Below are 26,123 nucleotides of genomic sequence, written 5' to 3' on the forward strand. Positions count from 1 at the left end.
CAAATTTATGGGCTGCGTATAAAGTTCATCATCAGGTCCTCACACTACCTCCACCATGTTTGACTGTTGCTGTCATTTCCTTGTTTCTGTAATGCTGCGTTCATTTTAAACCAGAAGTAATAAACTTACCAGAAAGTTAAATGTGGTCGTGTCAGTCCACAGAAGTTTTCCCACAATTTTGTGACGATCATCAATGTGAGACGGGCATTTGTGTTGTTGTGGGCCAGCAGTGGTTTTCACCATTTCTGCCGATCCTGTGTGTTATTGTTGACTCATGAACTCTTACTTTAACTGAGTGGAACGAGTCCTGCAGTTTACTGAGCTCTTCTGTGACCTCCTGCTTCAGTTGTTGATGTAGTGTTGGAGTCACTCCTGGGAAGGTTGGGCTGAAGGGCCGTGATGATTCCTAGAGTATTTAAAAGTAGAATGGGAGGCAGAGCCTTCAGTTTTCAGGCCCCTCTTCTGTGGAACCAGCTTCCAGTTTGGATTCAGGAGACAGACACTATCTCTACTTTCAAGATTAGGCTTCAAACTTTCCTTTTTGCTAAAGCATATAGTTAGGGCTGGACCAGGTGACCCTGAATCCTCCCTTAGTTATGCTGCAATAGATGTAGGCTGCCGGGGATTCCCATGATGCATTGAGTTTTTCCTTTCCAGTCACCTTTCTCACTCACTATGTGTTAACAGACCTCTCTGCATTGAATCATATCTGTTATTAACCTCTGTCTCTCTTCCACAGCATGTCTTTATCCTGTCTTCCTTCTCTCACCCCAACCAATCACAGCAGATGGCCCCGCCCCTCCCTGAGCCTGGTTCTGCCGGAGGTTTCTTCCTGTTAAAAGGGAGTTTTTCCTTCCCACTGTCGCCAAAGTGCTGCTCATAGGGGGTCATATGATTGTTGGGTTTTTCTCTGTATCTATGAAGCGCCTTGAGGCGACTTTTGTTGTGATTTGGCGCTATATAAATAAAATTGAATTGAACTGAATTGAATTTTAAAGGTATGACTGAACATTTCTTGGAGGATTTCTTCGTATTAATAATAAGCTGTCTTCTGTCTCTACAGTGTCTACTTGAACAAAATACATGAGACTCACGTGAAATGTCACAGGTGGAATCCAGGCATGCTTTTCAGTTCTGTCGTCTATATTCTCAAACCTGTCAGATCAACCCGGCGTTACATGACAGACACGTGAACACTGCTGTCTGAAAGTAGAAGTAAGGAACCTGGAGAAACACTGTTTTTGTAGGTTGAGTTTATTTTAGTTTGATATGATACGAGTGTTTCCACATGTTTCAAGACTTACACCAAACACAGTCTTCAAAGACAATTTATGATTGAAACGATTTCACCAACGTGCATTAAAAACTTACCAAGTTCAGTTCAAGAGACACGAGAAACCTCAGCTGGCGCTGTATGTCTTTATCGTGTTCATCATGTGTGAAGACCCGAGCACGGCAGCTTTTAACGTGACCGCAGAACCAAGACGCTGCCTGGAGGTTATTTACTGCCACTGCTGAAGTAAACGCTTGTGTTACTCTGATGAATGCAGAACACAAGCAAGCTCGCAGTGTTTCAGGTAAATGCTCATGTGACTCCGTTTTGTTCTGCTCAGCAGGCTTCATCCAGCACTAGGTGGGTCTCAGTGACTTATATGTGAAACATGAAGCACTTTTGAGTACTTTAGTACATTAACATGTTACTGTGATACTGATAAATGTCAAGTGATTAAGACTGAAAGGAAACAAGAACATTTCTCTGGTGCCCGCGGCGAACAGACACAATGAAAACAGTAATGAAGTCTGAACCGAAGCTGAACACAGCCTGACGGTTATTACATGGAAACGTTTTCAGCCTTTTGTCTGTTGGACTAAAAACGAATCGTTTGCAATAAAGATGACTGGATTCTGTTAGGGTGGCTAAGTTGAAGGTGAATTCAGCTGTCCCTGCAGTATAATGGTGAGATAAGATCTCAATCTATCCCAGCGATAGCCATCAGCTGACTTGAACCCTGACAGCAGACATTATCCAGTTTTATCCAAGTGTCGTAAAGTCATATCTTATCTGTGTAAAAGGTTACCTTTCCTAAGATACCATGAAGCAATTGGGGGGAGGTTGTTTTGGTTGTCGTTGTCTGTTGTGCTCTTGTGTAACTTTGTTTTGTCTCTTTCTTTACTTTGTAGCTGCTGTGATGAATATTCAGAGGTGCTCACTGCTCTCTCAGCAGTAACAGGTTTTGTATTACTGTTCATTATTTCTTACACCGTGTATAAAAGGATACAATATTTAGAAGTTTATCATTTCTCTCTAACAGTGAGGTGAGCCAAACATTTGCATTTAAGCTTCTGCTTTTATTATGTAGTTAAGCGAGGATTTCTCGTTCCTGTTTCTATAAATCTAGCTGTTCCTAAAATACCAAAATAGTTATGTTTAATACTAATTTTGTAAATCACTAGTGAATGATTGAAGCAGCATAATGTTTGTGGTCAATTGATGCATAAATATAGTCTGTAAATCTGGAGTCAAACAAAGCTGTGAGAGGTAATAAAATATATTTAATGCTTTTATGTCTGTTTAAAGTGATAATAAATTGTATTCTATAAACACAAAAATAGGAAATGTGATTATTTTGGTGGGTTCACGCTGTTCTGTTCGCTTTCCAATCTCATATAACGAGATGATAAACTCTCCCTTTACGTTTGCTCCACTATTGTAGCGTTAGCTTGATGCTGGAGAACTGCAGCCACCACATATGGACCCCGCACTCATTCAAAGGAGTATCAGTTAAGAAAAAATATAACATTGATCATTTTGACAATAATGTTAAAATTTACAGATTAAAATCTTAATTCTATTTGGAGAAAAAGCTTGGAGATAACAGTTATTTCAAGACAAACTGCCACGTTTGCTGTACCCTCTGAGTTGGTAAAATCATACTTCAGAATCAGTTTTACAAGGAAATGATTTTGCTCATAAACACAGAGTGTAGCAAACAGGGTCGTTTGTCCTGAAACAACAACAGTAATCTCCACATTTTGACTTATCCCAGTCACAGAAGCATTGAAGGTAGTCAGTAAGAGATTACAGGATGACACCAACCTCAGCAGCAGGACCACTCTCAGCATCCACCAAGTGTGTTTGAACTGTGTCTTCATTCCACCTACTTCACATACAAGGGTCAGTCCTACAGGCAGAAACATGGGTGTGCCATGGGTTCCCCAGTTTCACCCATCGAGGCCAATTTGTACATGGAAGAAGTGGAAAAGAGGGCTTTGCTATCCTACCCTGGAACACCACCAAGCCATTGGTTCAGACATGTGGATGATACCTGGGTGAAAATCAAATCTCAGGACGTTCCACATTTCACGGATTACATTAACTCGGTGGACACATCAAATTCACCAGGGAGGATATGAAAAGTGGCAGGTTAGCCTTCTTAAGACTGTGAGATTTCCATCAGTAATGGGAGACATCTAAAAGCTGACGTGCACCGTAAACCTGCACATACGGATCAGTATCTAAGGTTTGACTCTCATCATCCACTGGAGCACAAACTGGGTGTCATCAGGACGCTACAACACAGAGCGAACACCATCCCCACTGACACAGCAGCCAGGGAGGCAGAAGAACATGAAGAAGGCCCTGAGTAAATGTGGTTATCCCAGCTGGACTTTTGTCAAAGCTGGGAAGGCTCCTAAAGAAAGCTCCAGCCGATCCAGGAGAGAAGGACAACCGCTGCCCAAGAGAAAACCCGTACGTGTCAGGAGTATCGGATTCATAGATCAGGGAAACCAAACAACCTCTGACTAAGAGGACGGCACAACACAGCAGAGCCACCTCGTCAGGCCAGGACTCTGCAGTCTATCTACACCTACAGGCCAGTGGACACTCGTTCAGTGATGAGGATGTAACATCCTGGACAGGGAGGAACGCTGGTTTGAGGGCGGAGTCAAGGAGGGAAAGACCATCTCTGGTCATTTTTGTATAGCATATCATAAATATAAACATATTTATAAAAATAAGTCATGAAAAATATATTAACAACTTTCACTGAATGGCACCATGACCCACTGCTTCCGTAAAGAAACTGACATGCGTCACATTTCGTGGCTGCGCAGACAGCGCCATCTTGTGGTGGCTCCGGTGTGGTGCTGCTTGAGAACAATAGCAGCGAACTGCGGAAGGAAATTCGAGCCGTTTAATCGGGACAAACACAGCAGGCGGCAAAAGCAAAGCGCCGTTACAGCCGTTTCAGCGCCTTCGTGCTGTAAGTGCGTCGTGCTTTGTTGGCACCGTTGTTTGATTTATTTTGCATCCACCGACAGGACACTCCGTCGGTTACGGCTGAGAGGACCTCTGCACGCAGTACACTGTTTATCATCACCGCGACCGAGTAACCGCGGCAGACGGTGTTGTGTTTGCAACCAGATGGGATCAACTTCCTGCTGCGACATGGCGCGTGGAAACAACACGGAGGGTAACGAGCTGTGGTTAGCTTAGAGGAGCCCCGCTAAGGATCACTGTTACCCCAGTGAAACACAAGCTAGCTCTGAGGCACCGAGGGACCAGCGGCGGTGAGCTATGGGCGCTCGGCTAACAAATACCGGATTTTAACAGCCCTAATTTCAAAATAAAAGCCGTCGTTTATTAACAGACAGAAACAGCTGAACGGACACGCATTAAAAACACTGAGAGGACGCACAGCAGGTATCGCGACATGAGCGACTCCGGGGAAGCAGCCAGTGTCCCCGGCTTCTCCTCCCCGAGCAGCGGGGCTGGGCTGGGGAGAGCACTCGCGGCCCGGGTCAGGACTCTGACCTCCCCACCTCCGCCTGGAAGACTGACGTCCCTCAGAACCCGGGACCTGACGCTGGGGGGCGGCTTCAAAAAGACTAAGGTAACCGAGCACAGTGTTAATAATACCGCGTGCTTATTTTGCGTGAAGTGGACATAATAAAGCACAGTCCCGTGAGCCACGGCTAACAAACAGAAGCGTAATCCCGGTGTCACGTCCACGGGCTTCTCTCTGCAGACGATGATGGTGTTATCCTGTTACGATGGGGGGCTCGGTGGTCATGTTGTGTGTGTTCTACAGTCCGCTCAGCCAAGCCCCGCCCCCTGATCACGTGTTACAGTAACACACTAATACTCAGGCTATAACAACCCTGCACACATCTGTTCATTCTGATTTGTGTTTCTGTGTTTGTGTTTACTTATTCATATAGAGATGTTTGTGTTATATATACTGGAACAAATTGCTCGTTTGTGTACAAACATGAACACTTAGAAACCACACGCTCACAGTGTAAACACAAAACATGTGAGTTAGGTTCGTCAGTGGCTCTGAGTGGGCCATGGATGTGAAGCAGATGAAGGCAGAGAAGAAACAAGTTAGATTAAATTAGATTAGATCAAACTTTATTAATCCCTCGGGTGGGTTCCTGTTCTGTTTCCAGGAGCACAGCCCCGACAGAAGTTACAAAAGGATGTAAGCAGAAATAGAAATATATCACATATGTAAATACAGAGACATGTATGTTAAAGGTGTTATTTAAATGCTAACTTAGCACTGTGAACATTAGCAGTCAGGACAGTGACTGCAGCTTTGTCAGTTTGGGAGTTGAAGGAAGTTTTTCTGTTTTTTTAATCCAGGATTTGATTGAAACAGGGAAAGAGGTCAGGGTCAGCGCTACAGCTCACATTCTTGTTTTGATGCCTGTTAACTGGTCAGGTTTTCAAAGTAAGGTTTATACTTCATAATAATATCCATGTAGTTGAGTAGAAAAGCATTCACACCTCGTTTGAGTCCTAATGAGGACGTACGTGGCTGACACGTGTTTCTTTTCTCTCCTGGTTTGTGCCAACAGAAAACCTTCGAGCCTAACGTCCACGCTGTGAGGAAGAGTAAAGACGAGTGAGTGACGGCAGTATGAGAATTTCATCTGTGTATGCACTGTGTCATCTAATGATCCTGAACACCTGCAGGCTGAAGGAGGAGATCCACGCGGCGCCGAAAAAGGAGAGAAGAGATAGGAATGAGCGGAGGAGAGAGAGCAGAGGGAGGAGGAAGGAGCGGCCGCAGACCATCCAGTCCCACTCCATCTTTGAACAGGGTCCTGCTGACAGCGTGCGCAAAACAGGTGCACACCCACAGCCCTCTGCTCATTGTGTTGTCTTTCTCCAGACTGCATTTCCTCTTCATCGCGCTCAATCAGTGCTTCTGCCTACAGGCTGGCACGGTGCTGCACACCTGCAGGAGTCCGCCACCTCTCCTGTCTGCAAACTGCTCAAGAAAGAGAGGAAAGAGACGAAGGAGGAAGATGAAGATGAGATACTCAGTAAACTTCAGCGAGATGATGTGAGTGCTTCCTGTTTCATTCCTGTGAAGCTTTAAAGACGAATTCAAACTGTAGTCAGGACCCATAAACGTTAGCTCATTTCTCGTGTTTATTCTGGAACGTTTTCACATTGACTTGGAAATGATTGTTTTGACATATTAAGTAAAAAGGTGTGAGGGTGTGAGCTGCAGTGGCGTCTCCCCCTCCTGTTCATGCATGTGCAGTGAAACCGCACCGATGCAGTCGTGTGCATCACAGACACCAAACGATTAAAAGAACCCAACAGATGCACTTTTCATCTTTGTGGATCGACCCTCAGCTGCAGGTCAGCAGGACCTCAGTGCTTGATGTGTTGGTAAACAAAAAACTTCACACATGATGCACATAATGAGCGTTAATGTTGCATCGTTTGTCCACCAGAGGGCACTCTCAACCTCCCTGTTGGCAGCAGGTGTCTGTAACGCCATCAGCTGATGCACAGAGCAGGTTTATGTGTGTGAGCATTGTTCAGACAGTTTAATGCTGTAAGTCTGCACCACTGACCGTCGGCCTGCGAGTGAGAGCAGTGTTTCATGACAGGCAGCTGTCAAACTAACGTTATGCATCTGTGCCTGCAGTTCATCGATGATCCGGGTCTGAGGAATGATGCAAAGCTGAAGCCCATCCAGCTGCCTCTGTGTCAGTCCAGCAGTCACACTCTGACCTCCAGGACACGTGAGAAAACCTCCCACGCTGCACAGCGTCACAGCACTGACGTCAGAGTTTAGGCTGCTTCCACTTAAACAATAACGTGACTGTTAATGTGTTTGGATAAGACGTGCAGGAAATGTGTCAGTCAATAAATGATAATGGAAAGTAATGATTCTTAATCAAAGATGGTGTGATCAGTCACGAGAAGATGTAGATATGATGAGCGATTTATGATCTGTTATCACTAAATAGTCAGGCTGACCTGATGAATGAGGGTGAAGCAAAGGGAAGTTAAAAAGGAGGAGCTGCGTGGGCAGCAGAGGGAAAGATGAGCTGCCCTTTGCAGAGCTGCTAAAGGTGGAGGCCTTCATGAAGGCAGGCAGCAGAGCTCACTGACTTTGCACTGAGTGATGTGGTGGACGACAGACAGTGTCCTCGCTGAGCTCCTGCATGTCTATCTGTGAGTAGTGATCAGTCTGTGTTGTGATGGCAGGTCCAGAGAGGCCCACTGTGTTCAGACCTCAGTCCTGTGCAGGGACCAGCAGGACCGAGCGGCCTAAATCAGAGCAGCCGTCGCTGGTAGAGCTGCTGCAGGATCTCAGCCTGTCCGGCAGGGAGGAGCTCTTCTTCATGCAGCTGCCCGACTGCATGCCAGGCAGAGCGTCTGGAGCGAAGGTCGACCTGGCTGCTGGGCCTGCAGCACAGACGCCTGCAACAAAGGAGGGCAAGCACGAAGTGAAGAGGACTCCACATCTTCAAGCAAAAGTGAGTAGACGGGATAAACACATAAAGGACTGACCCATCCAGATGTTTGAGCGTGATTCCCAACATCAGCCCTGAAAGCTTTGTTTGCCTAATACAGCGGTGCAGCATGCAGTCCTCCTCCTGCAGACGTCCTTAGTTAACGGTCGCTGACAGAAACAGGCAGTGAGGTCAAACCTAGAGCTCAGCAGTATTTCTGCCTGACAGCTGTACAGGTGTTTCCTGCAGCACAGAGGCGGTGAACACCTCCTCATCACAGATATTTATGTTATGCTATGTTCATTTAATTTTACAAAATTATGTAAAGCAGCTGCTGGTAAATTTCATCGATTTGTGGAACAGATTCCAGGACGAAAATCCTCCCTTTGGATTTTGTTGCACGTCCTCGTTCATTCTCAGGTATTTTGGAAGCAGCGAACCAACGCTTCATCCGTGCTGCCCACAGAAAGATTGTTGTGGACCCAGCGCTGCCCTGCAGCAGCAGCCTCCCCCAGCAGCCCGTAAAAACATAAACGAGCTGCTCCCTGCATAGGTCACCAGCTCATAACAGTACTAACACAACAAGCCGTTACACGCACATCCACACTGGTGTCTGATTCAGAATCCCCAAATCAGCCACAGTCAGGTTCAGAATCACGGCTCCTAACATCTCACGCGTGGCTTTGACTTCACATTTTACCCACTGCATAGGAAACACTCAGAAACACATCACGTGATCTGTGGTCTGTATCGTCGTGGACACATGAGGAGTTGACCCAGTTTGAACATGAGAGGAGCAAACTGTTCTAACTGCTGTGTGTGTGTGTGTGTGCGTGTGTGTGTGTGTCTGTGTGTCTGTGTGTGTGTGTGTGCGTGTGCGTGTGTGTGTGCTCTCAGAGTGCAGTGAAGGAGGGCTGTCCTGTGCTCTCGCAGTCCCCAGAAGGGTTTCTGGGTAAGCTGCAGATCAGGAAGTCAGGAAAGGTGGAGCTGAAGCTGGGTGACATCATCATGGATGTGTCAGAGGGAGCTGCGTTCTCCTTCCTGCAGGTAACCTGTTTGTGTTATAACATTATTTCTGCATTGCCATCATTAACTAGTGGAAGCACATCTGTCAGACCTGTACAGTCATGATGCTCACATCAAATTTCCCACCAAAACAGTTCAAATAAACAAAAGGATAATATGACACCATCTTTAGTTTCACATAGTATTGCAGTAGGTTTAGACATTTTTGTTATTGTTTCAGTCATGTGACGTTTGCAGTATAATTTGTGAGTTACAAACACCAAAAGCTGCAGACACGGGGGACCACGAGCTGGTGAGGTGTCCTCTGGATGAATGGGGAGGAGGGTTGCTCAGGAGGGTCGTCCAGTTTGACCAGTGTCTGCTTAATGAGAGATCTCTTGTGATCTAAATGCCTCCACTTCCTCCATGACCTCTACTTTCTGTTTGTAACAGAGACTTGGCTAAGTGTCGGGGAGTGTCTCCCACCTCGTCCCACCTGGATGTACACGTCTAACTATATGGTTAATGTTAGCTGGAACAGGTGCACCACCTTCCATTTTCTTCTGTCCTCCTGCTTTGCTGGTCGCACTGTTCTTCTTCGTTTGTATTAAATGCAGTCTTGGCAGACAGTATAGGTGATACTGCCCCATAGCTGCCTGTAGTGTATTACAGTTATAAAAACACACGTATGACACGTTTTTATAGTCAGTATGATGGATGTTGATGAGTTGTTGCAGCCCTGCCTCCAGCTTTGACAGATGTCCACGTTTACTCAGGGCCTTGTTGACCTGATGTTCCTCCCTGCTGCTGTCTCTGTGGGGATGTGTTCAGATTCAGAAGACTTTATTTATCCCCGAGGGGCAATTAAGAGACCGACCGTGCCGACCGTACATACAATACACAAACATCACATTGGGGAGACGGGTAGCTGGCCGGTCAGCAGCACGAGCAGCGACCCAGAACCGAACAATGGAAAATCCACAACAGGAGGAAGGACCAGGAGAAAAAAGAACTGCCCCCAGACTGAGCTCCAACAAGGAGAGAGCCTGTGTAGACAGCACATCCTGGTCCCCTCTGATCCACCGTCTGCATCGGGAGGGAATGAGCATCGGAGGCGTTTGGAAGGGGAGGGGGGATGAGAGCATGGCTCTGTGTTGACACCCAGGTTGTGCTCCATTCAGTGATGAGAGTCAGGCCTTAAATACTGATCCGAATGCTTCCTGGGGCTCATTTCAGGGGCTCATAAGTAGATTTTCTCATGTTAGTCTTTCTGGTCTAGCAGAACTGTGCTCCTACCCTTGTCTACTGGAAGGATGTTGATGTTGTTGTCATAGTGATGTGAGTTCCTCTCCTCCATGCTGATGTTGGATGCAGGCTTTGCATTGCTGCTCTGCTTCTACAGCTGCAGCGTTGTTGTTTCTGTGGCTGGGGTCAAAGTTCAACCCTTTTGAAAGGATGTGATCAGTCGGTGGGGCGTCCTTCTCTCTTCTCTACACGCTAGACCAAACGCCGAGCCTCGGCTGAATGATATCAGTCAAGCTGCCACACGAGGAAGGATCAGCTTCAGGCGTCTCACGATGTTCTTAGTGAACGTTGGCCCTGCTGTCAAAGCTGAAGACAGGAAACATTTCACTGATATTTAAAATACGTCTCACAAACCTCGTGTCCTTCAGTGCAGTTGATTATTATCTGAAACCTTCCAGTACACACCCTTTGATGCTTCTTCAGCTTCTTCTGAAGAAGGTTGCCACATTCAGAGAACATACAGTGGTTTGCAAAAGTATTTCCCACATTTTATCACATTACAGCCACAAACATGAATCAATGTTATTGGTGAAACACGTGAAAGACCAACACGAAGTGGTGCACACGTGAGAAGTGGAAGGAAAATCATACATGATTCCAAACATGTTTTACAAATGAATAACTGTGGGGTGTGTCTGCTCAGAGGCTGAGGAGCAGCACTGACAGCAACACTCGAGCGTCCACAGTGAAGGAACCATTCATTACGTCCGTCTCTCCCTCTTTCTGCAGCAACTGGTGTCTGTGCGTCTGTGTGATGGGCGGACTGGAGATATGATGGTGCTGGGAAACGTCCATCACAAACTGGTTTTATCTCCGGACTTCCAGGCTTTACTGGGCCAAGCTGCATCACAGCAGCCTCCGGGCCCCTGAGGGTCTCCCTGCAGGTGACCCGTACTGACCACGAGGACCGTCGTAGTGTGTCCCTCACACAGGCTGACACAGCAGCACAGTATCTGGATACTGAGCTGTAGGAAAAATGTCACCACAGGGTTTTTTCCCATTTAAAGAAATAATTGTCAGAAGTGTTTCATTGGTATTAAAGTGATGCAGATGTGCGGCTGTGCGCTGGTTCCAAACATGTCTCCTGCCCCAAGGTGCTTTATATTGTAAGGTAGACCCTACAATCACCTGTTACCATGTACGATGTGACACTGAAACATTACAGAGCGTAGTCGTCCTAAACAGCGTGGCACAGCAGCTCCTGCAAGGACCCAGGATGTGTGACTCCTCCCACCATGGCTGTGGGTTTCTCTCAGACACATGGGTGTGTCTTAATGGGGACCAGTGCCTGCTGAGTGGTTGGATTCAACAACGAGTACTTAACCACCAGATGACACCACTTGGCCCTCTCTCCTCCTCCACCCAACAGCCTGTTACTGAGTGCTGCTTTGAGTGTCTGACTGAACACCAGCTGGTATATTAGGATCAGCTGATTTGTGTCTGGTGCTAGGACATTAACCTTTGTAAATGAGGTCATTTGTAACCCGTCCACTGTACATATATGTATATGTAGCCTGGTCTGAGCGAGAAGCCTTTCTGTTGAACCCAGGTCTCTGTTTGTCAAAGTAAAACTTTATATGAATGTTTATGTTTATAAATATATAAACAAATTGTTTTTGGTTGACGTTTTTTGACAGGGAAGCTTGGGCACCGTTAGAGCTGTGTTTGTTATTTTGGCATTGCTCACTGCTGACGTCAATAAATGGCTGCATAGCATTTTGGAAAGCGCTGTTTTGGCTCTTACTTTCGATTTAACCCTCGGCCACGAACGTAACAGCGTTTCAGGAAACGAGGAGCTGAAGAACAACCAGCCTGTCAGGACAGCAGCTCATTGTTAGTCACAGCATTCCTCATTTGTTCGACGCATGTCTTGAAATCTTCAGAGCCAGAAATAGGGCTGCCACAAACGATTATTTTGATAGTCGACTAGTCACCGATTATTTTTGCGATTAGTCGACTAATCAGATCATCATCCATTGGACGTACAGCTTATTGCACCAGCAGCATCTGCTCTTATATAACTATCATTAGCTTACAGCTTTAAGTGTTTAAGGTATGTGCTAACTAAAAATAAAGACAAGATGATAGTTTATTACATTTTAATGAAGTTTGCAGATTAATAAAGTTTAATAAACTCCTTGCTATCTAAAATATAACAGGACACCGATTTACTCAGGAACAAATAAAATACTAAAAAAAGCCAAACAATAACATTTTTAAGTTATCTAAGTGACTTATATATCATGTTTAACCTGAGTAGCGAAAGACGGCGGTGGGTTTGAAAACGATTTGCCGGGAGTCCGGTGTTCTCACGGCTCTAGTTAGCCTAGCACCCGGCTAGCTATCGAGCTAGTGGCTAACAGACGTCTCCGAAAACGTCGGAGCGCTTTTGAAAATATGTGGTGTCTTGATAAACTGAGCAGATATTTGAGGTTTACACAGCTACATTATCGCCTGAAATCATGTTAAACGTTTGTTTTGTGACCCAGAAAGAATAATAAGAGTAATATTAAAACTAACTAGCTGCCGCCATTGTTGTAAACTGAGCTGGGCTGCGCTATGAATTCTGGGACACAGCTTCTTCTTCTTCGGGGTTTAACGGCAGCTGGCATCCTTGTACATGCAGTGCTGCCATCTTCTGTTTCAGTCCGTTATTACACTCTTAAATCCTACTACTTATTCCTGCGTCTTTGGGATCTTACAAAGCTTCAAACGACGCGTCGACGTTTAAATCAGTCGTCGACGATCATTCGACTAATCGTGGCAGCCCTAGCCAGGAACTTCAAATGTTGCATGAATGTGTCACACAAAGAACCACAAAGCCCTGAAAAACAGTAACACAGATCACTGTGAAACACCTCGTCGTCATACTCGGCTGACTCATGTCATGTTGCATCCTGCTGCCTGACACTGGGGGCTTCATGCACACATGCAGAATCATTTCAGGCCATTTAGAAGAAAACTGTATATGAAAGTTTATTGAGGAAAAAAAAAACCATACAAGGAAAGACACAGTAAAGCAGGATGAACATGGCAGCACAGACACTACAACACAAAGCAGCTATCAGCACTACACTATGCTCTTCATAATAACAGAACAGACCAAATGTTACCGGACATTAGCCGAGTACAGAGCAGCTGGTTTCATTCAGGGTCACAGACAGCAGGACGTCACATGTTGCTACTGAAGCAACACGCGTGACAGTAATGACACTAAGATTCAGTCAGGTTTCTTGCATGTGAACAGCGGTGCTCTGACCTCAAGAGGAAATGTGGGACCGAGCGCTGCTTTTAAAGCTGCACGCTCACCAGCACCAGGTATGGATTTATGTCAGGTTCAGGTGGAATCAGGACCTTACAGGACACATTCAGACTATTACATGGTTGTAGGATTTTGTGTGGATGTGTTGAAGTAAAAAATGCAGCCCACATTAATCCTGCAGGTGTTCGAGGACGGCAACAGGAACCCGTTTGTTCCTGTCAGCACCACAGCGGTACACGTCAGTGCTCCGACGCCAACAGGCTGCTTCATTTGGCGCTCACACTTTTAAAGTCAAACTTGTATTTTACTACTCCATCTAAGCCTGGAGGAGTGAGTCTGCATCACAGGAAGGACTCAAACTCACAGGTAGCTTTTTTACAAATGCTGCCATCGCGGTTTATCTGGAGACATCGATGATGCGGATCTGTCTGAAGGTTATCAAAGTTTTGTCCTGTTGAACCTGAAGAGCTGAGACAGCTGGGGCTTTGTGGCTTTCAAGTCAGAGAGAAGCGAGGCCGAGCTCCGCCCCAAGCCATCGCAGCTCCTGTCACCTCCTCTGGACGCATCTTATGTCTTCTTGGTGGACGGCGGGCTGACAGTTTTCACTGATCTGCTTTTTGTGGTCTTCTTGGAGGGTTTTGACGTTCCCGTGGCTTTCTTCACAGTTTTAGCCTTCGTTGTTACCTTCTTTGTTACCTTCTTTGTTGCCTTCTTGGCTCTCGCAGCAGGTTTCTTCCTGGTAGACCGGGTCCGCTCTCGGATCAGGTCTTCTCTCCCGATGTCCACCATGTGGTCCTCCCACGACTTCATCTCATTCTTGTAGCGAATCTTGTCGTCCTCAGCGAGCTGCGTGTAGACCTGTGGCACAGACACAAACGTCAGAAGACCCGACAGCACTCGTTAGCGTTCCAGCTACGAGGATGACAGGTGCGTGTTGCCGACCTGTTTCTGATGGCTGAAGAGATTCCTCCAGTCCTCCAACAGCGACTTCATCTTAGCCTGAAACAACGACAGGAGCAACTATTGGCCAAAACAAGCCTGCAGTGTCTGCTTAGCTACTGACCAACACTGATATGCTGATATGGAAAACACATCCATACCATCATCATATAAAATGACCTCATTTGTACCCTGTATTTCCGCTCACACTAGCGCCTCCTCCTGCTCCTCACATCATCTTACAGGAGCTGCTGTTCATGGTGTTACTGTAAAGTGCAGGAGAAGCTCCCGGGGTAACGTCCCACCGGCTGACTTCACTACACATCATTAGTCTCTGCCGCATAAACACCAAACACTGAAACTCTGATACCTGCTGCAGGTTTTTAGTTCAGGGTCACGCTGACCCTGGATCAGTGCAGGTGTACTTCCTGACCTGAGACGTAATTCCTTTAGCCTCCTCAAAGTGCTCCGACATGAAGATGTTGAAAGGAGAGCGAGGACGTTTGGGCTTCCCCAGGTTTGTCAACTCCTGGAAAACACACACACACACACACACACACACACACACACACACACACACACACACACACACACACACACACACACACACACACACAGTAAAACTCTGCACAGTTCACATTCAGCGCCGTAGAGAGTTTGAACAGGAGAAGCTAAGGGTTGAAGTACCAACCCAGCAGACAGGTGCTCGCTCTGAAACCCACGATGAGTGCACAGGAGACAAAAACCTGCCTGCTCTGCTCCTTCTGTCTTTCTTACCCTCTTCTTGCGGATGGCCTTCCTCTTGGCCCTCCTCTGCCTTTTCTCCTGGGCTTGTTGCTGCAGCTGTGCAGGAGTCAGCTGGGCTTGATAGCGCTCTAGATCCACCTTGAACTGTTCCCGGGCCCGGAGAGAAGCTTCCTGAAACGGCTGCCGAACAAAAGACTCGGGTCACAACAGAGAGGACTTTTCCACTTTCACTGCTGGTGACGACGTGCTATTGTTACCTGTGTGCGACAGATACAACCTGACTAGGGATGGGTACCGGTTCTGACATAAACGGTAGTAACCAGACCGAAAAGCAGCGCACATTTCGGTGCTTTTTTTCCTGAGCTGTGATACACTTTAGATTCTAGCCAATCATTTTACGTTTCCGAGGATAGTAGGCGGGTCCAGGTACGTACGTTCTTTTAGAGCAGAGCTACAGATTAAAAATGCCCAAGGCGAAGCGGTCAAAGTCTGGCTGTACTTCACAGCAAAAGATGCAAACTCAGCAGCTGCAACAAGTGTTTTAAGCTGATACTGTGATACTGTCAAAGGAGGTAACTCCTCAAATCTGATGAAACACCTGGCGACGCATAGCGTTTTTTTAAAAGCAGAGAAATGCACCGTATTTGATAGCTTGCTGCGAGACCTCACACCGAGCACATCTACTGCGGGTGTGGTGCCTGTTATCGGACCCGGAGTTAGCAACATCCCCCAAAAACCCGAAGAGGAGAGTCCTGGCCCCTAGCCCTGCCAGTGTAGCAGAAATGATGAGGATGATGATGCAGCAGCAGCCGTTCTTCTCTGCGTGAGTAGCTTAATGTTGTTCATGTGTAATTAACGTTGAGTAGGCTAACCACGTTATTACATTAATGCATGTAAGGTGAACTAGCAAACACCATCATAGCTACATGCAGCTGTCTTCTTGTTTGATGGCAGATACTCCCTTCACCCTGGCCAAAAAGGCTAAAATGACCAAAGAAAAAGTGGAAAACAGTTAAACATGAGAGGTTTTTGGACAAAGTTTGTGTTCTCCATTGTTTGAGCACCGTTTAAGCACCGGCACGTTTCAAAAGTACTGGTTTGGCACCGGTATCGGATAAAACCTAAACGATACCCATCCCTAAACCTGACAGAAGCATATTTATCACAGTTCCACGTGCCCGCCTCGAGCTACCAAAGCAGTTTATTAGGGATGCAGCGGCTCGTGAGAGTGAGGGTTGTTAACGGCCTTTGATGTTCTTCACGTCTTCCTGTTTTATTTAATGAGAAAACGTTTGGAGGAATCACAGTAAATGTATAAATACAGTATAAACTTCAGGCTTTATATTCTAAACAGGCCCAGAAGTCCTGGATCAATCAACGATCAACGATCAAGAAAATGTTCTTTTAGTTCAGACGTGGCAGAGAACGACGATCAATGAAACGACTTTAAACATTGTTGTGTGTGACGTGTCGTCCACAACCACAAAGCGGTGCTACGACAACCATAGACCTGGTGAACTGTTGCACCCCTACAGTTTACACACACAGAAACACATACACACCTGTTTCTGTTCTGGGCTCAGTGATCTCCACTGCTGGGCAATCGTCTTAATCAGATCCACTGCTTTGATTTCTGAAGAGAATAATGATGAAATGTTTAATGACAACAAAAACGCATCATTAGAGGAAGGACAGAGAAACTGTGACTGATCTCTGTGTCTCACAGAGCTGCTGTAGCCACACGGGCTCATTCACAAACTGTTCATACAGATCTGGAGAGAGGGCCGAGCCGGGCAGCTGACAGACATCTACAGCTCTGCACTGAAAGGCACTTTGGCCTTTAAAGGCAACAAAGTGCAGCACAACCATCTTCATAACCTCATTTTCATGGTTGTTAGAAAAGGTCACTGAAAGCAACATCTGCCAGTGTGGGCCTGGCCTGCTGATAATTAGCCACAATTCACTGTTTCCATTGTTGTCCAAGACAACGTGGTCAGTGTGTTACTGGACAATCCACACGCTCTTCTTTGGACTGATCGGGGCAGTGCTGTGGTGCTCCTCACTGCAGCAGCAAATCACGACCAGCTGCTGGAGCCGCTGATTCTCCTCACGGATATTTTAGGAAGCATGGCTGCACTTCCATGCTCCCACAGAAGTGTGCACAGGCTCTCCCCTCTGCTTCACCACCGTCATAACTACAACACGACTGTGGGAGAAATACTGGACGCCATCATGGCTGCTGTTTCCATCCCATCCAACCCCATGTGTTATCTTTATCCACGCTGTGCTGCATGCCAGTGCTGGATTCATTTCTGTTGCTGTGCTTTATTTTGAAGGACTGAAGCCATCCCTCGTTTCTTTCTGTTTCTGGATTTCTTCACTGCCTTTGCTGCAGCATTTTCAACGTTTAACTCTGACCTGTGAAGTGGGATCAGGCTCAGGGGAGTAACCAGCATCTACATGCACCAGGCATGAAACATTACTTCCAAACTAACAGGGTGATTTGCCAAGGAGCCATTAACCACAGCAATGTGTGCACATGGTGTGCAGTGTGTCCTTAAAACCAGCCATATATACTTTATGTCCATGTAGACTGCACGTTTTAATAAATCGCCACATCTATTTTCACTTTCTGCAGCAAAATACAAAGAGTGTCTTAAAGCCTCAGCCCATCACTGCCATGTAACTGCTTTCATATACACGAGGTTCAAACCTTTTCCTGTCTGAATGTTTGCATGTTCTCCTTCAGGCTGACCAACCTGCAGCGTGACGGTGCATACCTGGGTTCTGTCTGGCCACGATCGGCTTCTGTTGCTGAACATATCTCAGGTATCCGTTCAGAGGTCTCTTTGGAGGGGGGCGGGCCTCGGAGGTCAGAAACTTCACTGGGCTGAAGAATGCAGAGGGCAGCACGCTGGTACACCTGCAGGGAGGCAACACACATGAGAAGCCATCTCTCTCTCATCACGCTTATTCCACATTCAGGGTTCAGAGCTGGACTAACTCATGCCTGAGATCTGTGAGGAACATTTCTACTCATCATGACTGTCCGTGCATGTTCACACAGCACACTGCTAACTGGTGACACTTTACTGTCCACGTTGAAAGAAGACATTAGCATTAGCCTGCAAACACTGCAGCACTGCTATGTGAGCTGCAGCTACCTGCGTTTCCTGTCGGATGTGAAGAGCACAGCAGCTGACGGAGCTTCAAACCACTGACATCAAACGGAAACTCTTACAAGATGTCTGCTTTTCTGTTTACCAACAGGACCAATAACCGAAGTTTATATTTACGGCTGCTTCATGCTACGCGTACGTATGCTACCATCACCAACACTCGTTGTTCTAAAACACGATGTTCAGTGAGTTTCACACAGCAGACTCAGTGTGTCCAGTGTGTGCAGCTAGCTAATGCAACAAGCCTGGGTTAGCTACCTTGCCAGAGAGCCAGTGCAGGAGAGCACACTGAAGGACTTAGCCAGCAGGCTAACACCTGCTGCCAGCAAGTACGGAGCCATGTCGGCGGTAATCAGCGCGAAAGTCCGCGAACAGGGGAGCGAAGAGCAGGCGCGTTGTCTCTGTGCTCGTGCATGCGAGGCTGCGATAGCGCTGGAACCCAGGGAGCCCACGGACACGCGCCAACTGTCTACCAACAAAACGCGCCTTCACTCTCTCCCGGTGGATTGTGGGAAAAGGTCAACTGTTGTTTTTTTAACTTCCTGTGTTGAAGCTTTACTCCCAACAAAGCAGCAAATCAGCTTTACAGCACAAACAGACTCAAAGACAACGCGGTCAAAACAACTTTAAGACAACTAAAGTCATCTGATGTTCGTTTTGAATTAAACGAAACGGCGGTGTGATTGTACGTCACTTCCGTTTCCGCCTAGTGTTCGGAGGGCTCGATGGTTGTTTGTGACGAGTGTAGTTTCAAAAGCAGATTTGGTTTAAGCTGTTGTTGATTTAACCGTTAAAGTATAAGAGCGATATAGAAACATTTACTGAGGTTTTGCGGAAACGTTTGATCTCTAACAGCATCCAATCAGAATGCGTCCCAGCACGTGTTGTTTGGTGACTTTAGTGAGACTCGTGCTCTTTACCTCATTAATCAAACACCACATCCATAAATGTAACTTCTCCACTTTCAGGAAACAACTCTGTGTTCCTCTCACAATAAGAAAGCTTTAAAAAACATTAATATTTGTAACATTTTAATGTCTTTGTTTAATTGTTCAGTCCCACCGTTTTTCCCCTTTTCATCTGTATTTCTATCCTTTTTGTTTAATCAGACATACTCTTCCTCTATTATAATTTTGCAGTACAATTGTAAAACCCGTTTGTTATGCTTGTTAAAAGTTTGTTGAAATAAAGTTGGAGGAAAAAAGTGCAGTTTCTCCCAACGTTTCCCATTTTCCTACCAACATATAAAGAGACGGATGTTGGCTTAAGACTTTTGCACAGTATGCTTGACTGTGCTTCCATATTCTCTAGTTTCACGTAACACCAGCCAGCACACAAGGCAGTCAAAGTGCAATAAGAGCACCACATACAAAGCGTGTTGCTCGTGTCAACATAAAGCACGGAGTTACACAATCATGTCATGATAGTAACGGTACTATTCTTTAATCCAGTACAAAATGTGCCACATGGGCCTCAGAGACACAGGTAGAAAACTTTACACAGGAACAAAAAGCAGGGTCTTTAGCCTTTGTTACGATGGAGTGCAGCTTGATGAGGACAGTGTAAGAAAGCTTCTCACTGGGCTGAAGCCTGATTGTTGTGCCTGTGGAAATCCAACGTCACAGCTACGATCAGGGGACGAGCACATCATTTTAATGAGAGCTTCACACTGTGATGACTCCAATCTGGATTCAAATAGAAAAAATCATTCCAAACAGACTGAATACAATATAGGTGTTGTCAATAATAATAACAATAATAATAACAACAATAGAAGAAAACAGCAACACATAAGAAATCGCTCCCATTTTCAGGACCCCTGCCACAGTACATCGTTTCATTTCAATCAGCTTGGTCTGCTACACCGACATCGAGACTCCTCCGTAAGCCAGCACATCGATGACGTGACGACGCAAAGAGAATATTAGTATCAGTACTGCTGTCTGTTGGAGGGCCGTACATGTTTCACATTCAGCCTTCAGTGTTTCTTCCTGGCTGCTGATGCACGAAGCAGAACGTTGGATGACGGAGCCTGAAGCTCGTGCTCCAAAGTTTTCCAGGACTTTTTCCTGTATTACAGAAAAGGGATTTGCATTCTTTGCAATACTTCTGCATTGTCTCACACTGTGCATTACATTCTGTGTGATCTGTACGAGGGTTCGTATACAGAGGCTGTAAGGGACAATTAGACAGGAAGGAGACATGACGCGACTGTCCTGCTATCGGTGCTCACATGCTAATAGGTCGGTGCTAACAGCATGCTGCTGCTTACTGTCAGAACAGCTAACTGAATGTTTTCAGTAGTAACCTGGAAAGATCCACAGCACCATCAGCTCAGACAAAGAAGCAGCCAACAACAACCACACATGTGTGCTCACAGCCAGCAGCTCCACGCTGTCCCTCATCACAGCGTCTCGCATCATCTCTCCTCTCTGCAGCCAATGAAGTATTAGCCTTAATTGGCTGTGTCCAACTGGACTGGATCAACACAGCAACAGTTACAGTAATAATGTAAGGAACACAAAAGTATTGTTAGGTAAAGTAAGACAGGAGTCGACCTAAGACGTCCTGCTGCGGCCCTTCTGGATCTCCGTTCACAGCACAGCTGACGTGGGCTTGTTCCCGTTTGGCATTTCTGTCCTCTCATTTTATACTTGTACTTAAAAATGAAAGAAAACAATCTGTAATAATCATAAATGTCACAAATGAACCGTCCGTGGTGCAATAATAACATGCCAAACGTTAAAAATGCCCAAGTATCCACTGAGTGCGCACAGGCGGGCTGTGGCCTGCTCCGAGTCCGGCTTCTTTTCAGGAAAAACAAAAACAACCCCCCAAAGTAATGCAGATGTTATCGGCCTCGGATTAATAACGATGACAACAGTTCAGTTTGGTGGAAGTTAAGTAGGATTATTCGATGAGTTCGTACTATAATTTCAGTGCGTGTTGACTTTAAAAACAGATGGAAAAGAAAGAAACTAAATGTCAGCCTGTCGTCTTTGCGTTGTGCTCATCGTCTTCACATGGCGTACTTCTGGGTCCATTCTTTTGCTAGTTTGTTGTATCTGAGAAGAGAGAAAAGACAAATCGATGACAACGTCAGACACACTCGCTTTACTAAAGACGTTAGCATGCGTGTGTGCGCGCTCACTTGTCTTTGTCGTTCTTGTAGATGTGAGCTATGTCAGGCACCAAGGGGTCGTCTGGGTTTGGATCACACAGCAATGAACATATGGACAATAAAACTGCAAAAAACAGGTGAAAGGATCCCGTCAGTGAGCTGAGGACAGTTTCATTGCCCAGTGTGTAGAAACGACACACTTCAGTGAACACGGGGCAGACGTGACGCTGTGTGGGAGCAGAGGTCACGTTTAAAACACAGACACACACACACATGTGATTACCTTTAGACACCGTCAGTGCTGGAGACCACTGTGACCGCAGGATGTCCAAGCAGATGCTGCCGTTGCTGTTTATATTTGGGTGATAAATCTTTGTTGTAAACGCTACCTGGATTAAAAACACGAATGACGTTAGTAACAGCGAGTGGAATAACTGAAGTGAGCAGGTCCTGAGTGACACCTTCCTCGTCGTCAAGACGACTGAAGCAACTACCAATGAAAGAGCAGGATACGTTTCCAAAGTAACCCAAGCCTGTAACGTCCGCTACCCACCATGACATCATGACAGCGACACACAACACGTCTCCCTGTGTGGCGTCTGGGCACCGTCGTGGATTTAAATCAATGCAGATTTTCAGCTTTGATTCAGCGGCTGAACAACAACGTTACATTATCTGTTTGAAAATCACAGGCTCGACTTTCAGAGGCTCAACAGTAAGTGGACCATGAAGTGACAAACTCAAGCACAGCAGCTGTTCATTCACTGACAGCAAACGTACATGCACACAGACACACAAACAAGCAGAGCAGTTAAAGACCAGGAGACGTCCTGGGATCCTGTTAATGTCAAACTTTTGTTAAAGCTTAAAGCACTTCAGTCACTTCCTGTTTGATTTAAAAGCCACACTTGCTGTCCCCGGTTAAGTTTAGTCTTTTTGTTTGTCAGACTTTTCTTTTGGCATCAGGATTAGTTCATGTGTGGAAAACCTGCTTAAAGAGCTTTATTCAGGTGTCCAACCACCGCGGGCCACCGATCCTCCCAGTCTCACCTCAGTGAGCAGTGAGCAACATTTTCCCAAAACACACGCCCTTATTTACTTATCAAATCAGCCAGTGAGCCTGGTACACGTGTCCAGGAGAGACCACTCCTAGGAGGACAGAAATGTCTCAGGACAAAAGTGAACAGTTTATCTTCCAAGCAGGCCGCCACCGCCCTCTGTAACTCTGACTGCAGTAATAACACACTGTGTTTGTGCTTGTTCCTGTGTGTGTTTGCACAGTCACCCTGTACTAACCTAGACTAGCTGTGTGACAGACTAGTGACCCGTCCAGGGTGTAGTCTGCCCCTCACACCATCTCACTTCCTTTCCTGCCTCGTATGACCTTAACACGGATAAGTGGTTAAGAGGCCGTGTGGATGTGTTGCTGTGTACGTACGAAATGTGGCACAGTGATGCAAGTTGTCAGCTCTGTGAGACAGGAGCTCTAGCAGCGTGACAGGAGATCAGCTTGGGGCTCTTACCTTTGGTGGCTTGAACGGGTAGTCAGTAGGAAAGTGAATTGTGAGAAAGAAAACTCCTCCTTGGTACGGACTGTCACCCTGACAAGAAAACACTTCTGTCAACACAACAGTGAAAAGATTCAGGTGGAATCAGTCGGCTCACTCCTGCCACCTTCAGCCCAGATGGTACCACTTCTCATTTGTCTATATTTATTTATTTTTCTATATGAGAATAATTTCAAAGAAATGTCCCAGATATGGTGTAAATAAAGTATTTCTCATTATTTCTGATGCATTTTAGTGCAGGAAACATTATGAGAGAAGAAGAAGCAAATGGCTCAGCGTGACACTCACCGGGCCCATTATTGTTGCCTGCCAGTGAAACACTAGGAACAAGAAACAAAACAGAGGCTCATGTAAGAACGCAAGCTGTACATTCAACCAACACAATGATCAGAGGCCATCATCCATCACGTTACACATGGTGTGTGTACAGAGCTCAGTGCACACTGTGTACTGTGTCCACAGACAGCTGTGCTTTGTCATCAGCCTTACTCTAACTGGCTGATTACAGGGTGACTAACAGCCGTCGCTCCCATTTCCCAGTTAAAAGATAACCTATGGAACAGCTCATAGTTAACCCTTTGGAGAACCCCTGGCTGTCCATTCAATTTTAAATTGGTCCTAGACACAGCACCACAGTCCAGTCCTGGGGTGTTCTCCCTGTGAAACGGCACAGGGCGCACGCATACAGTCACTTTCAGGCGATCAGGATGGCGTTCCAGGCTTCGACAGAGGTCCGGCTTTCTAGAAGCTAGTCTGACCTCTCTGCAGAACTTCCTAGTAAATCTTTCAGGACCCTTCTTTAGCCAAATGAAACCTTTTCTTCTGATATCTACTTGACTCGTTCTTCCACCGCTCTTTTTTTATAACTGACCCTACCAAAAAAAAAATAAAAAAATAAATCCTCTTGAAAACTATTTATGTTTTGCTTTAGATTGTTAAGATAAAACATAGAATGACATTTAGGAACTATGAAGAGTGTCAAGGCCGACATGCAGGATGTGAACTCACTGTCATCCCCCACTGGTCCAGCAGAGCACTGTGCGGGAGGGTCTCTCTGCAGGTCCTGCAGCTCCTGGTCAACATAACACAAACCAGTCTGTGAGAGGTTTGACTGAACATCACGTGACACGGCAGTTTTAATGTGAATCGGCTGGAAATGCAGAAATCTTTTTCGTCATTAATGGCAAATACCATCCAGGTATCGCTACAGTCCCCACTAGGCCGTTAATGCTTGTGTGTGACTTTGTTTCGACAGTGCGGACCACCGAAACAAACCATCACTGTTATATGTAGTTATTATAAGTCCTGTCAAGCTTTCGAGGAGCTCGTCTAACGTGTTATTTCACTTTTCCATTATGTCTGGTAGTCCTCTCCGTGCGCCCTCAACAGTCCACAAAGGAAGTGAACTTGTCCACACTACAGAGAACCGAAATGAACTCCGTGCAAACGTCCCTGGTCACTGCAGTCCCAGCCCTCACTACAAGCTGGACAACACAGCTTCTGACAGAGACAGGCTAACATGGAGGGCACAAAGAGGGTAGTTAATAAGCTAACTACGCTCTTTGGTCATTTGTTAGCGAGCTAGCATGAAACTTTGGATTTGTCAGCCTGCTTCGTCCGTTAGAAGAGATGTCAGCGGCCCCATTATTATCAAAAATGTGACGAAGTTTGAGCGGAGTTGTGTCAAAGCGGGGGGAGTATAAGATCGGTATGAATACACCTTTAGAGAAAAAGAAATCCTATCGTTAGCTGCTGTGCTATCTTTAGCTGGCAACCACAGCTAGCTTGTTAAACTTACCTTCTGTATTCTTTTCAGTGCCATGCTAGCTGACGCGGTCCGCTCCTGTGCTCACTCCTCGCTCGTGTTTGTAGGATTATTGCTGGCCAAGTCAATGGTTGTAGTTTGTTCCCTGAGTACTTCGACAGCCGGGATGTGTTTGTGTTTTTATAAAAACCTCTTTTGTTTCCGCTTTCTTCTGTTTACGGTCGTCCCCTCGAAGTGGATCATGGGAAATGTAGTTCTGAATGTGCGCTATGTTTGTATCTCAGAAATGACCATAACTGCTATACTTAAGGAAGTGTCTGAGGTACCTTTAGTTCTTGCCTTTCAGTGCTTCATCTTTTTAATCCACTACAAGCTGAGCAAGTCGTCTGCTGGTAGAAGAACACTCGTTTTTCTTGTTGTTCAGTAATCAGAAACATCCCACAGTTCCAACCATATACGGCTTTCGCCTTCATCATGTGATGAAATGTAATTGTATTTAAAACAAAGTTTATTTGCTGGAGGACTGTTATTTGGTTACGTTTCTTTACATACACTCACTGGGCATTTCATTAGGTACACCTCTCCATAACACAAACATCTAATCAGCTAATCGTATAATCCTAGAATAACAATCCAATGTATTTAGGCGCGTATACATGATGGAGACAACCTGGTGAAATTCAAAGCGAGCATCAGAATGAGAAAGAAAAGCACGGTGATGGTGTTAGATGGGCTGATCTTAGTATTTCAAAAACTGCTGATCTATTGGAACTTTCCCCACACAACCATTTACAAACCAGGTCATCAGAAGACCTGATCAAACCTTAAAGTGGCCTACAGCGGCAGAAAACCACACCAAGCGCCACGTCTGTAAGAGCAGGAAACTGAGGCTACAGGCTCACTGAACTTGAACAATAGAAAACATTGTCTGTGCCTCCTTTTATGACTGCAATTTACCAGTCTCGGCTCGTCGAGCAGGAAAACAAACCGTCAGCTCAAATCCTCTGAAACCTGAATATAGTTCCTTGAACATAACAATGTGTTCACTCAAAATCTCCAACAGTCCCCAGATCAAACAGAACACCTCTGACATGTGGAGGGATATTCACATCATGGATGTGCACCCAACACATCTACAGCCGCGCCACGGCTGCAGCACCCTGATGGATCTATGCTGCAAAGATTTAAAGCAGCTCTGAAGGCAAAAGGGGGTCTGACCCGTTATAAGAAAGGTGTATCTAATAAAGTGTCCAGTGATGTCTTGATGCAATGATTTCACTTTGAATTTCTTGTATAGTTAAATCACAACAGTCCCAGGGTTTTATATTGGAGTCTTGTTTATTACCAGGTGTTCTCCGTTGGGTGGCTTTGTTCTTCCTTTTATTCTCCCCCTGAAGGGAGGGAGTGTGTAATCAGCTCCATTTGTCTGTGTTTGTTAGCAGTCTAACATCCACAGTTTTCAACA

At 45.9% G+C, this 26,123-nt stretch overlaps 3 protein-coding genes across 3 annotated transcripts; 1 reads left to right on the plus strand and 2 right to left on the minus strand.

The window, feature by feature from the left end:
* The first annotated feature begins 4,142 nt into the window (after window positions 1–4,142).
* Window positions 4,143–11,802, plus strand: zgc:171971 (DNA-directed RNA polymerase III subunit RPC4). The gene is made up of 8 exons (XM_087837012.1): window positions 4,143–4,895; window positions 5,866–5,912; window positions 5,984–6,138; window positions 6,229–6,356; window positions 6,954–7,050; window positions 7,520–7,791; window positions 8,665–8,814; window positions 10,807–11,802. Exons 1-8 carry the CDS (start codon window positions 4,716–4,718, stop codon window positions 10,945–10,947), a joined length of 1,170 nt encoding a protein of 389 aa, XP_087693138.1. The 5' UTR covers window positions 4,143–4,715; the 3' UTR covers window positions 10,948–11,802.
* A 1,225-nt stretch (window positions 11,803–13,027) lies between these two features.
* tfam (transcription factor A, mitochondrial) lies at window positions 13,028–18,882 on the minus strand. Its single transcript, XM_006801635.3, has 7 exons — window positions 18,463–18,882; window positions 17,806–17,948; window positions 16,588–16,658; window positions 15,056–15,205; window positions 14,712–14,807; window positions 14,282–14,338; window positions 13,028–14,197 (listed from the first exon to the last, which is right to left on the minus strand). Exons 1-7 carry the CDS (start codon window positions 18,543–18,545, stop codon window positions 13,907–13,909), a joined length of 891 nt encoding a protein of 296 aa, XP_006801698.2. The 5' UTR covers window positions 18,546–18,882; the 3' UTR covers window positions 13,028–13,906.
* Window positions 18,883–19,622: 740 nt separating this feature from the next.
* ube2d1b (ubiquitin-conjugating enzyme E2D 1b) lies at window positions 19,623–24,900 on the minus strand. Its single transcript, XM_006801636.3, has 7 exons — window positions 24,692–24,900; window positions 23,902–23,965; window positions 23,182–23,213; window positions 22,849–22,926; window positions 21,609–21,714; window positions 21,356–21,449; window positions 19,623–21,269 (listed from the first exon to the last, which is right to left on the minus strand). Exons 1-7 carry the CDS (start codon window positions 24,713–24,715, stop codon window positions 21,224–21,226), a joined length of 444 nt encoding a protein of 147 aa, XP_006801699.1. The 5' UTR covers window positions 24,716–24,900; the 3' UTR covers window positions 19,623–21,223.
* Between the last annotated feature and the right edge of the window lie 1,223 nt (window positions 24,901–26,123).

Source organism: Neolamprologus brichardi, unplaced genomic scaffold (assembly GCF_056152115.1).
Source record: "Neolamprologus brichardi isolate AB-2024 unplaced genomic scaffold, ASM5615211v1 NODE_ptg000038l+_length_1369362_cov_1, whole genome shotgun sequence".
NCBI classification, from domain to species: domain Eukaryota; kingdom Metazoa; phylum Chordata; class Actinopteri; order Cichliformes; family Cichlidae; genus Neolamprologus; species Neolamprologus brichardi.